General features: G+C 27.4%; 1 protein-coding gene and 2 non-coding genes across 3 annotated transcripts; 2 read left to right on the forward strand and 1 right to left on the reverse strand.

Annotated features, from left to right (window-relative positions):
- The first annotated feature begins 97 nt into the window (after positions 1-97).
- On the forward strand, positions 98-7,429 carry cbc (protein CLP1 homolog). Its single transcript, XM_089224061.1, has 9 exons — positions 98-252; positions 469-611; positions 1,780-1,941; positions 3,159-3,387; positions 3,451-3,621; positions 4,785-4,975; positions 5,943-6,165; positions 6,265-6,358; positions 6,441-7,429. Exons 2-9 carry the CDS (start codon positions 504-506, stop codon positions 6,553-6,555), a joined length of 1,293 nt encoding a protein of 430 aa, XP_089080187.1. The 5' UTR covers positions 98-252; positions 469-503; the 3' UTR covers positions 6,556-7,429.
- Positions 7,430-8,307: 878 nt separating this feature from the next.
- On the reverse strand, positions 8,308-8,469 carry LOC149057531 (U1 spliceosomal RNA). The gene has a single exon (XR_016191282.1). It is a non-coding gene; the product is annotated as a U1 spliceosomal RNA (small nuclear RNA).
- Positions 8,470-11,144: 2,675 nt separating this feature from the next.
- LOC149057532 (U1 spliceosomal RNA) lies at positions 11,145-11,307 on the forward strand. The gene has a single exon (XR_016191275.1). It is a non-coding gene; the product is annotated as a U1 spliceosomal RNA (small nuclear RNA).
- The last annotated feature ends 1,784 nt before the right edge of the window (positions 11,308-13,091 follow it).

The following is a 13,091-nucleotide window of genomic DNA, read 5'->3' on the forward strand; positions in this document are numbered from 1 at the left end:
ACAACCGGCCTTCGAAGCTTGTGGTGCTCACGGTGGATTTTATCTAAACTACAAAATTGCCGTCGAAAAATAAGCCTCATTTTTCTCCCGATCAAGCCGAGTGTTATCACCTTCTCTACATCGTGGTAAAAACACTAAAAACTAAAGATAAACGATAAACAAACATACAATTTTTAATTTGTTTGTTAGGCTTCATTTCTGAAGTGTAGCCGACAGTTTCAGTTAATTTTGTGTTATGATCAACCGTTGATTGTAAGTTTATTTTTGATTTGATTAATGAATTAACTTTTGTAAGATATTGAGATATTTAAGTAACATGTGTCTTTTGTGTTTTGATATTATTTAGAAAAATGCCTATTAACTATATATGTAATAATATAATCAGCGATAATGAGTCGTTTATTTTCTTGTTATACTTAGGTTTGAACACTTTGAACTAAGGTTTTGTTTTTCTGTCTGTATTTTCAGTACTTTTAATTATTGAATAACTGTACATTTTAATCATGTCAGAGAGTGTAGAAGTTCAAATTGAAGATCAGGAATTCCAATTGGAACCTGACAATGAACTAAGATTTGAAGTTGAAAACAAAAATGAAACAGTTGTATTAGAAGTAAGTATCACCTATTGTATATAAAATATGCAGTATTAATTGTTGTCAAATTGATCAAAAATTGTTTGATCAAGATCAGTGATATCTGATACATTATTTTAATTTAAGAGTAGCCGGTATATAACAATTTTAATAAAATTGGACACGAGTACCTACATAATATTATATATTATTAGTTTTAATTATAATATCTTCTATATTATTATGTTAGTATGATAGTATGGTATAATATAATAATAATAATAAAATAAAAAGATTAATAGTACCTATAATTGAAACAGTTTTAAAATTATCACGGTATTGTTAATCAGTTTTGTAAGTAGTTGAGTAAAAGTATTTAATTAATCAAATATTTATTTGTTTTAATTTATATATGTTTTATTTTAGTATGGATTTTAGTTGTTAATTTTAATCACGCAAGATTAATTAAGATTGTTAGTTGATTTTTTTTTCAATCAATAATACCCCATTAAAAATTCTAACACTTTGTTAAAAAAAATCTGTTTAATTTGTTAGCTACACCATATGACACACAATAAAATGTTCAAAAAAATCAAAAACATGACATTTTTATTAGTTTATAAAGTAAAAACATTGAAAATAAGTATTTGGAAGTATCCATAAATACTTTGTTTTACTAATTATTCTTTACATTTCAAACTAAATATTTTTATCTGTATACTTGAATACTTCCTTCAAGTATTTTTTACAAGACTTGTTAATTAATATTAATGATAAATAATAAATACACTTATATGTTTTGTTAATTATAAGGTGCATTTGAAAATAAATCATATTATGAACTTAAAAATTCAATTAAAATGAGTAGGAAATTAATAATTGAATAATATAATTGTTATAAATATATTTACAATAATTGTTGTATTTATTTCATGAAATTAATATAAATATTATATGTTATATAGTGACTTTTATTTTTACACCATTAGTGAGGATCCTGAATCACCTATGTAAACATAAGAATACTTAAAGTGTACCTAATTAGAAAATTAAAAACACTTAAATCATAGAATAAAAAATATTTAATTTTTTTTTATATTGATTAAGCATCAACTACATAGGTTATTAGCTTTAACAAAAGTATAAAAAATATTCTTTTATAGATTAGGTACATAATATATTTTTATTGTTTAATTTATTTTTTTAGTTGAAAACTGGGCTAGCAGAAATTTTTGGAACAGAATTAGTGAAAGGCAAATCTTATACATTTTATTTTGGAGCAAAAATTGCGGTGTTTACGTGGCAAGGATGTTCATTAAAATTACGAGGAAAAAAAGGAATTAGTTATATATCCAAAGAGACACCAATGGTAAGAATTATGATATTTTTTAATAAACATATTTGATAGAAATTACTCATATAACTTATATTAATTTTTAGTTTTTACTATATTATATTATTATTATGTTTACGCATGATAATGTGTTAATTGTTTTTAAAATATTAAAATAAAATAAAATAAAAATAATAAAACTATTACTGTACATTTTTATTTAAATTTACTTAATAATTTCAATGCGATTTTGATCCATAGTAAATGTACAATTAATTTAATTTATCTATTGGTAAATCTTTTTACCATAATAGATATATTATTTCTGTTTAATCTTAAATTTAAATAAAATGTGTGCCGATTTAATATGATTATTTGTTTTCTATCTGATATATTATGTACTATATAAACATACAAAATTTAAATTCAGCAGAGCTTATTTTGTGAAATAAGCTTTTATAAAGGAAATTAACACTATTTTCAAACTTGAAGTCTAGAACATTATCCGCGTTTGTTTGTTTTATGTTTTTAAGATATTTAAATTTTGATGCATTTTATGAATTATAAGTTTGTTAAATATTACACATAAAATACTTAATATGTGTATATTACATGAGAAATTTATTTTCTCCGGGCAAGTCATGGTGTATGGAGAACAAGTGCCGCCATCCCCCACTCCGGGGCATGGCAGAAACCTACGGGTGCCCCAATAGAAATTCTGCCAAACAGGCGTCCGGACTAGGCCTTCGGGCCTACTCCCTGACATAGCGCCATACGAAAAAAAAAAAATATGAGAATTAAAATATTAAAATAAGTCAATAACCTACAGAATTAATTTTTTTAAACTTAAATAAAGTCTTATGTTTAAGCTAACAATGCAAGGTTGGTTATACTGTATGGAACTTTTCTATATTGCACCTAGATTAAACAGAGTAAACAAAGATAATATTTATTTTTTTAAATATACCTTTTTAATTTTAAATTATTTGATCTCAAGATATAATATAAATACATCATTGTAAAATGAAATAAATATAATTTTTGAATAATTCTTTTATTTTAATATATTATTTTAGACATCTGAGTATCTAAAATGTTTATAAACAGCAGGCTGTAATGTAACGCCTAGTAAATCAATTTATTTTTAGTGTCATTTAAACCATTAAATAACAGTAAAAAAAGCTAATATATTTTAATACTTATTAGTTAGAAAACAAACCGTGTACATATTTTAACTTTATTTAATATTTTAGATGTTTTATTTAAATTGTCATGCATCATTAGAACAACTACGAGTAAAATCAGATATTGAAAAGACAAGAGGTCCTGTTACAATGGTGGTTGGTCCGACTGATGTGGGTAAATCTACTCTTTGTAGAATACTACTGAACTATAGTGCACGAATGAATTCTCTTGGACGTAGACCCATATATGTTGATTTGGACCCGGGTCAGGGACAGATATCAGTTCCAGGAACCATTGGTTAGTATAGATATAAAATTCATCACATTCGACAATAGTCCTACTGAGAAAAATAATTTGCAGGAGCAGTCATGGTAGAAAGGCCAGCTGAAGTAGAAGAAAGTTTTTCCCAAGCAGCTCCACTAGTCTATCACTATGGACATACAAATATGAGTGTTAACTCAACTTTGTACAACACTTTAATATCTCGTATGGCAGAAGTCATTCATCAACGAATGGATGAAAATCCTAGAAGTAATTTTTATTTATATCTGTTATACCTATGGTTAGATAGATTATTTATAAAAACATATGGGTCAATATACTGTAAAATGAACTTTAGTTTAATTATAAATTATAATTGTTCAGTATTACTTTCAATATACTGTTAATATTTATTAAGAAGGCGATAAACCCACATGAGTAGTCTCTCCATCTTAACAAATGTACAACATAGTGAAATCTGTTTTGCACTGGATTACTATACTCCCTTTGTATTTATAGTTGAATTAATTACCAAAATTCCTCAACACAAGGAAGAACTTTATGTGTGTTGTAGTGTTTTTATCATTTGAAAAACATGAATAGGTAGAATTAAATTTATCGGTTTGTGAACATTAGGTTTTTTTTTAAATTTAATTAATAAAAATTATTAGATAGTGTTGTAAAAAAATAAAAACGTTACAACATAGGTAAAATTCATCTCTATATATGTTGGGGTATTTTGGTAATTCCTTTATAAATACTGGTCGGTAGTATAGTTGTCTTGTATACATTTGTAAGACAACACATGAAATCGTAGCATCTTTTCAAGTAAAATGTATAGTTTTTATCTAAACAATTTTTTTTTATGATATTAGCCAACTTGTTATAATTTTAATTAATGGATAATAAAAACTTATAAGTATTGCACCAAGCATGCGAGAAATTTGACTTATTAATTATTTCTATGATATCTAATATTTAATTGAAAAAAATCAATAACTCACTACTATCACAACATAAATACAAACAACTAAAATTATATTGTTCCATATTTGCTAGAAGTCATTTACTTAATTATAAAATATATTCATATATTTTGTATAGCTATTAATTTTAATTTTTTTTTTAAATATAATACATTGTTTTAACTAACATGTTTTAAAATTTAAAAATCAGACTTCTTATAAGTTTTTAAAAATAATTGTTTTGTATTTTACTATGATTGTCTTGCAGTTAAAAAATTAATAATTATTTGTTTACTATAGATTAAAATATTAAATAATAATTTTAGTTAAAAATATATTTTTACTTGTAAATGAGCTTTTCCTAAATTTTATATTCAAAGAAAATTAGTTTTAGAATATATATATATATATATATAGTAATTAATATATTATATCATATCTTAGTTCTGTATTAATTATGTTTTGCAGTTAAATGTTCTGGATTAATAATTAACACATGTGGTTGGGTAAAAGGCAAAGGTTACCAGCATTTGACTCACATTGCACTAGCTTTTGAAGTTGATGTTATTCTTGTACTCGATCAAGAACGATTATACAATGAACTAGTGAGAGATATGCCTGTATTTGTTAAAGTTATTCTTTTACCAAAAAGTGGTGGAGTAAGTATAACCATTAAATTTATTACTATGTTATATTACATCTTATTGGTTAATGTGTGTACCTCTATAATAGGCTGCAAAATGATATAAATAGCTCTGCCTCATATGTGTTAGTTAACTTTTAAAGAAATTTACTTTTTTTTAAAGTATTTTACATTATATTTCCAAAATATCTGTTTTCTTTGAAAGATTTGAATTTGTTTGTGACCCACATTATTATCAACGGAAATATCAGCAATTTTATTTTATAATTTTACAGTAAATTCCAAATAATTGAGATTAAAATGTTGGTTTTTAACATTTGTAGATTGCCTTTATATGCCTTAAGTTTTGGTGATCAAATCTGCTAATATAATTTGTCTTGTAAAGTAAAAAATAATAGATTATAAATCTAACCCACCATAGTCAGAATAAGACCATTTTTATTTGTGATTGCGGTGAAACTTTTCTAATAAGGATATTTTTTAACAGAAACTTATGAAAAAAAGAAGTGAACTATTATTTTTTGTCCTGACATACAATATATAAATATTTACTTCTGTCAAACTAAAACAATTAAAGTGAATTTTTTTGTATGTCTCAATAAATTCTATACTTGACAAGCTTTAATTATTTTAAGGGTGTATTAAGTGAAAATTCATATGTACTATAACAATTACACATAACATATATATACTATATACAACACTCTTAAGTGCATGGTTAAAACAGATTTTATAAAAGTTCTTTATTGTCATACCAATCACAAATAAAGTAACAATTAAATTAAACATTTTATACCAACAGTAATTACTATTTTTTATTTTTTTATTCTAAATAAAAATTAATTTATTGTAATCATCAATTTGTTATAAAATTTGATTTAATAATATATTGACTTTGTATTTAAGATTTTGGTGTATTACATGTGTACATAGTAAAATGAATTTATGATGTAGTATTATATATTGATTTATTTTATAATTAGGTAGTTGAAAGGAGTGTTAAGTTTAGATTGGAAGGAAGAGAGGCACGTATTCGAGAATACTTTTATGGTAGTCCTAAGAATGTACTACATCCACACACCTGTGAAGTAAGGTTTTCTGACATAAAAGTGTATAGAATTGGAGCGCCACCTATTCCAAATACATTGATGCCATTAGACATGCAAAAAACTGATTTAGAGACAAAACTTGAACCTGTTACTCCTGGTAAATATCAAAATTATTTAGTGCATTGCATATAATATTATTTAATAGGAATAATTTTCCATAAAACATTTTTTTTTAATATTTCAACAAATTTTTCAGGGCCAAATATGATGCACCACGTGTTAGCTTTGAGTTTTAGTACAATGGTAGAAGAAGACGTTGTTAGGACTAGTGTTGCTGGTTTTGTTTGTGTGTAAGTATTGTTTAGAAACATTCAACATATTACAACATTTTGATCTCCAACCATTTTAATTCATTTTTTTTTATTTCTCTAGAACAAATGTTGATACCTCACGACAAATGTTAACTCTATTGTCACCTCAACCAAAACCTCTGCCTGAAACAATTTACCTCATGTCAGATGTACAGTTCATGGACAACAATGCTTGAAGCTATGTGATTGAATTGAGCTGAAAAAATATTTTGTGTGTTAATATAGATACTGTTAATAATTATTTTTTTAATACATTATATATTTTTCTTTGACTAAGAATAATCAATAAATCTCAGTGTATGTAATATAATTATATTTATGTTAGATGTAATTCACATACTGAAGTTTAATATTTTATTAATATTAAAAGGACTTATTTATAAATAATATGGATAATTGCACTTGTCATTAGTGTAATTACCTATTTTCTGAGATAAATTTTGGTAACCTACAAGTACCCACGCTAATGTGGAAAAATACTATTTTTAATTATTTCAAGTAATATAATATTATTGTTGTCATTAATAAATGATGTAAATCCATAAAATAAGTTTACTTATTTTTCCTACTATTTATATTTAATTGAGCGATAAAATTGTTTGTGAATTTATTTTTGAAGTAAACTGTAATATTTGATTATTACTGTAATAAATTGACAATGTTTCTTAGAAATTATCTATTTTAATGTTTTTAAATAGGACATTAATTAGTTAAACATTTTTATTTTTTTTTAAACGTTTTTATTTTTTATTTGAGTTAGTTTACTTTCTTATTAGTATAATATAATAACTAAGTTAAAGAATATAATGTGGAATACACCTAGACTTTTCCAGCAGTTCTGTCTGAAGCTTACGTAAAACATAGATAAAACTAATTTACATTGGATTGTTCTTTATGATTTTATTGTAATCTTAGAGTAAAATAATTAATCACAAACATTATAGAAGATAATATTTTTTAAGGTTTGACTTGTTGATATGTATTTAAATGGATTTTGTGTATAAGTTAATGTATAAGAGAATAATAATAAATTTATATAAATCGAATAAATCAATAGCCAATAGGTTATTTCCTCAAAAATACTCTAGATAATGCATAAAGAAGATGTTGCACCCAGACGGGTTGTCTCCATGACTCCGTCTTACACATGTACTACATGGTACATTTTCATTCACTAGATTCAATAGTGTGCTGTTAGTTTTGATATTAGAGTGAATTGACTCATCATAAAACTTTTAGGTAAGAACACTATCTGTGTTTTCTTGTTGGTTATTTATGATGTTTTAATTTTTAAAAAGTTATAACTTTATAAGTATGTAAAGATATTTGAAAATGCACATAATTTACTTAAAAATTATAATATTGTAAATAAGAGAACACTTACGATAATATTCTTACTTTAAAATTGAATAATATAGGCCAATTTACTCTAATATCAAAACTGAGTATTTTATTGAAAATAGTGAACGAAAAATTGCTATGTCGTATGCGTGTAAGCCGGGACAACACATATGTGGTTCCGACTGTCCTCTTAAGAAGGAATGATACAGCATGAGTTTTAACAAAATAAATCATTAATCACGTATATGTAAATATCATACTAAAATGTATTAACACTTTAACAGGTTGGTAATTCACAAAATTCACGAATAAATCAACTTTTTTTTACTCTATTAACCGTGATTAAAGAGAACTATTGGGATTTGAGCGATATTAATATTAATATTATATTTTATAATAATTCGCGAGTTGCTTGTGTATATTATTTTTCGAAGGAAAAACTATGTTATTCGCGATGATAAAGAATATGTTTAACATTTGTCATTTAAGACACATAAGCTGGAAGGTGACTATTAGTGTACATTGTTGTAGGTATGTAAGTTAATGCTAACATATTACTTATAATTCATTTTCACATTAGAGATTAGGTGGGACGCGCGAACGCGATCCCCGCTACCAAAAATTACGCGTCCGAGGTATTCGCATTAGGAATACTCGCAGGGGTCAACCAGCCCGGTGTGCAATGGGCAAGTCTCGTCCTGGAGGAACCGCCTCGTTGATCACGGTTAACCTCGACGCCAAGTAAGTATGCCGCGCGGGTGCCCGGACGCCGTACTTATAACGGCCGGCTTCCGCGAGACCATTGCGGAAGTATATGATACACCGGCGTCAACGCCGAACACGGCCAACGACTTCCGGTCCCGTAACTGCCTCCCAGAACGCGTTCCCTCCGCCATGCCGCGGTGGCCAAACTCCGGCCACGCTTTGTGCACCTTTTTCGCGGCCGGAACGCTGGCCACGGTCCGTTGGCCGTCCGCATCTCAAAACGATGGTGTTCGTTGGCGCCATCTACCGGCCGTAATAAGCGAGTCTTGGACGGCTGCCGATCGACCACAGGTCTCGCTACGCGTCTCCGCTTAATCGTTGTGAACGTTTTCGACAAGATTAAAATTTGTTCATTGTAATTATTTTAGTTTATTGATATACATATAAACATATATTATAATTTTTAATTTTATAACTCATTAGTAGACATCAGTAAAAGTGATTGACGACTTATTTTTGTTGTTATATAAGTAATTGTGTAATTGATGTGCTTACTTGCAAACTTGCAAAGATAAGTCCACTTTTTAAAATATTTTTAGGAACATCTTTTTGACACTATAAAAGGTTTGGTTTTTTTTTTTATTGAAAATTTGAAAATATTTTATCTTGGTATTTACAACATTGAATTATATTAATTAAACTTCCATACTGGATACATATGTAATATTATTTATTATCTATGAACACTAATCACATTTATGAAAATCCAATGACTTATCTTATTTGCTTGTTTATACAATTACCTATATTATTTTTATTTTTCATGAAAATATTTGATATTAACTAAGCTGTAGAATGTATACATACTTCTTAATACTTTTATAATTATTTATTAGTTATTACCTTTTTTTAAACGTGACAATTATATGCACCAAACATCAGATATGTTGGAATTTATACGGTTGCTGTATGCAAAATATAAAAATCTTGAAAACTATAACAAGTTGTTATTAACAACTATTACTATATATTATTATTATAGTACTACAGTATATTATCGATGTAGTGTAATAGTAATACTGGCTTCATACCACTAATCTGGCTGTTATATTTACTTGTAAGGAATTTTTATCTTTGTTTTAACCATTGAATAGTAGACTTGTTTGGTTTTTTCAATCAATGGGAGTGACAGGATGGGCAGTTGTAGAACTGTAGCTCTTGAGAGCTATTTTTTTTAAATAAACTTTATGTTTAAATAAAGTGCTACAAATTTGAGGTAATTTTATACCTTAAATCAAGGCTGATATTTAATAAATTCTCTTAAAAATACAATAATATTGACAAGGATTGTGTTAGGTACCTATAGTTCTACCTCTATCCCTACCTACCAAGAAGATCTTTGCTTGACTGCAGTTTTTCCATTATGGGTTATCAGAAAGTTATATTCACATTGCATTTGTAAATGTATTGCAAATTTGCGAGTATTAAAGTGATGTAGTACGGCAAAATTGTATATTTGAAGACAAAAGATAGGTTGTATAATATTATTAATATTATCAAAAAGTAGTAAAGTATTATAATAATTATAGAAAATTTTCCGAGTAGGTAAGTTGGTACTTCCTATATTATGAAACTGAAAATATTTACAAAGATCAAGATGCATGGAATTTAACTCTGGATTTCAATTACATATTTGATATAGTAGGTACATAATTTATTTATAATAATTACTCAAAATAACAATTGTATTGACTGTGAAGAATAAACTAATTATTTAAAATATAATATTATATATTTATATTACGATGTACCATAATACGTCAGTAATTTCATTTGATTTCATTTTAACAGTTCAACTTTCATAAAATAACGAATACTTATTATTGTTTGCGTACAATGAAACATGAAAGTAGGTTTGTATGTTATTAGAAAACATTTTGCATAAACACTGTGGTTCACTATGATGCCGCTAGATGGCTAAACAAGACACAACGTACGCTGTATACGTGTATCAACTATCGAAACAATACGATGTTTACCGCGAAATCCGACGGAGGACGGAGAAAATCATATTCAAAATCGATTATAACATTTAAAGTTTAAAGATATAATAAAATATTATTTTAATAATTTTTAGTATCGTTAATAATAATACACATCACCGTGTACCCATTACATTTAAACATTGCAATATTAATTTATTATTATGCTTGGTACTCTATACAAACATCGCGAACGGCATGAGCAGTGCTTCTGGCGGATTACGCAGTTTTAATTATAAAATCAGTTTCGAACTGGTCGCAAACCACCGTTGTAAATCGCGTACTCGGATATTACATGAAAATAATATTTTATTCAATTGGTCTGATATTTTTGAGTGTTAAGTCGGGTATTTATTGCGAGTACGATAAACAAGAGTCGTTTTGGAGCGGATTTCCTAGTCTCAATAGTCGGCCGTCAGATGGCGCGCCCTCCGACGATTGTTTGTAACTGGCCGGCGACCGTCGCACGTCGGCCCGGATTTGAAAATTCTGGACCTTGGAAATGGTGTTGCTCAAAAATTTAGAAGCTTTGGTTCTGTCATTAGAAGTGCTAGAAACTGTTTCTAGTGTTGTGGTCATAGTTACGGTGCGGGAACGCGCGACGGAAAATTTGGTGCGCTGCTTATGTTATCTGGGCCTTGGATGGCATATAAACCCTGCCGACGCGCCGAACGAGCATACTTACCTGGCGTGGAGGTCAACCGTGATCAATCAGGCGGTTCCTCCAGGGTGAGGCCCGATCATTGCACATCGATTGGGTTGACCCCTGCGAGTATCCCTAATGTGGATACCTCGGACGCATAATTTTTGGTAGCTGGGACTGCGTTCGCGCCGTCCCTTACAATAAATGAGAAGTTTTACATTTAGGATAATAACAAATTAACTTGGTTAGTGAAGACTGTCTGACAACTAACGAACCCATACGATACACGGTTGTTAGTTGCTAAGTAAACGTGAAGTAGTTACTCATTACTGCGTTAGTAATGTTTATCGTTTTAAATTTCATTGAGTAACTCGTTATCTATCTCGAGTATTTTTTATTCCATGCGAGTTTTTTACACATCGTATAATAATATTAATGTACTTAATAGTTATTGATATAAATCTAACCTGGATCGAATTTATTCAAAAAAACTACCCATATTTATATTTTTTGATGGTTCGTATATCGGGAGTATTTAAATTTTGGATTGTATATAGACAAATACTTCACTGTTGTTTTACAACATGTATTCTATTCTTAAAGTTATTATGGGCGTACCGTGTATGTTATATTGAAAAAAAAGTGTTCACAAAATGTTTTGTTCTCATTTTAAAAACATGTACGTTGGTCTTTCAGTTAATCTTTGTAAGACGTAAGTATATTATTGTGTGTTATTTATTTTAAAAACAAAACATTATAAATTATAATAATATTATTATACTGTCTTTACATAGGCACTATAATGTACTATAGAATTTTTTTTTTTTATTCATGGTACAGCTTCAACTGCTAAGGTTATTAGTACATAGTAAAATATTGTTATACAATAGGTTCTTAAATTAGATTATACATGTACTATATAGGTTTATAACCTCTTTACTATACATTTACTTTCACTTAGAAAAAAATCAAAAATTTTTTACAAATGGATTTATTTTTGATATTGACATTCTATTATATTTATTGAAAATTGTATTAAATTATATTGTTATAAAAACAAATATAATATTAAAATGCATTAAAGAAATAAAAATTTTGTTTGAAGTGATGAGCGCTACCAAATAATAGTTATTTGGTTATAGCGTGACATTTGCATAATGCATGTACAAACAAACGAGCGTGCGATAAATAAAAACTCGTCGCACGCTGCAGTATACGTCTGGGACCCTGTTCGCGAAAGCATACAATAAATTTCGAAAGTAATAGTTGAATTCTCAAAAATGTGACAGACTGTGTGAATTTAATGCATCGAAATGCATCCGGGAGAATATTCCGCTTTTGAAGATACAATTAAACAGTATGTTCTGATTCAGAAAAGTTAAAAAAATTGTTTAAAAATATATTTTCAGTAAAAACTTCTTGTGATTCTGATTTGAAATCCGGCATAAAAATATTTTTTTTTTAAAATTATACTTTTTGAATAATGAGTGCATCCTATAGTCTATATACGCTAATTGTTGCTGTTTTATAAACGTAATTTTATAATATTAATAACCTATACAATTAATTGACGTTGTTTTTTTCTTTTATGACGGGGAAAAGGGTATCCATTTATCAGGTTTTTTTACTCTACATAAGAATCAAATCTAAAACAGTCCATTTTAAACACAGGTCAAAAAGTCATACCGCCAAATAATTAAATGGTCAATTGTAAACATAGCATCGATTTTTTTATTAGCTTAAATAACTATAGTTATACATATACGTACGTAAAAACCATAAATTTTCAGCTAATAATATTGTATATGTATTGTAATGACGTATGAATTGGGTATGGTTTATTTTTTTAAATTTAATATTACTTTTTGTAGATTTGTACAACAAATATAATATGTGTACTTAATTTCCACTTTATTTATAAATTAAAAATTGTAAGATGATGTTAAATGCATTTTATTGACGGATAAGATGAATAGTGTGT

Source organism: Diuraphis noxia, unplaced genomic scaffold (genome assembly GCF_037042655.1).
Source record: "Diuraphis noxia isolate RWA-SAM2 unplaced genomic scaffold, SU_Dnox_SAM2 contig0003, whole genome shotgun sequence".
NCBI classification, from domain to species: Eukaryota; Metazoa; Arthropoda; class Insecta; order Hemiptera; family Aphididae; genus Diuraphis; species Diuraphis noxia.

Excerpts from the sequence above, each read along its gene's own strand:
- cbc (XM_089224061.1), top strand. The coding sequence starts at position 504 with ATGTCAGAGAGTGTAGAAGTTCAAATTGAAGATCAGGAATTCCAATTG. Across the intron at positions 3,388-3,450 it reads ATCAGTTCCAGGAACCATTG|GAGCAGTCATGGTAGAAAGG; the intron begins GTTAGTATAGAT and ends AATAATTTGCAG. Across the intron at positions 6,359-6,440 it reads GTTGCTGGTTTTGTTTGTGT|AACAAATGTTGATACCTCAC; the intron begins GTAAGTATTGTT and ends TTATTTCTCTAG.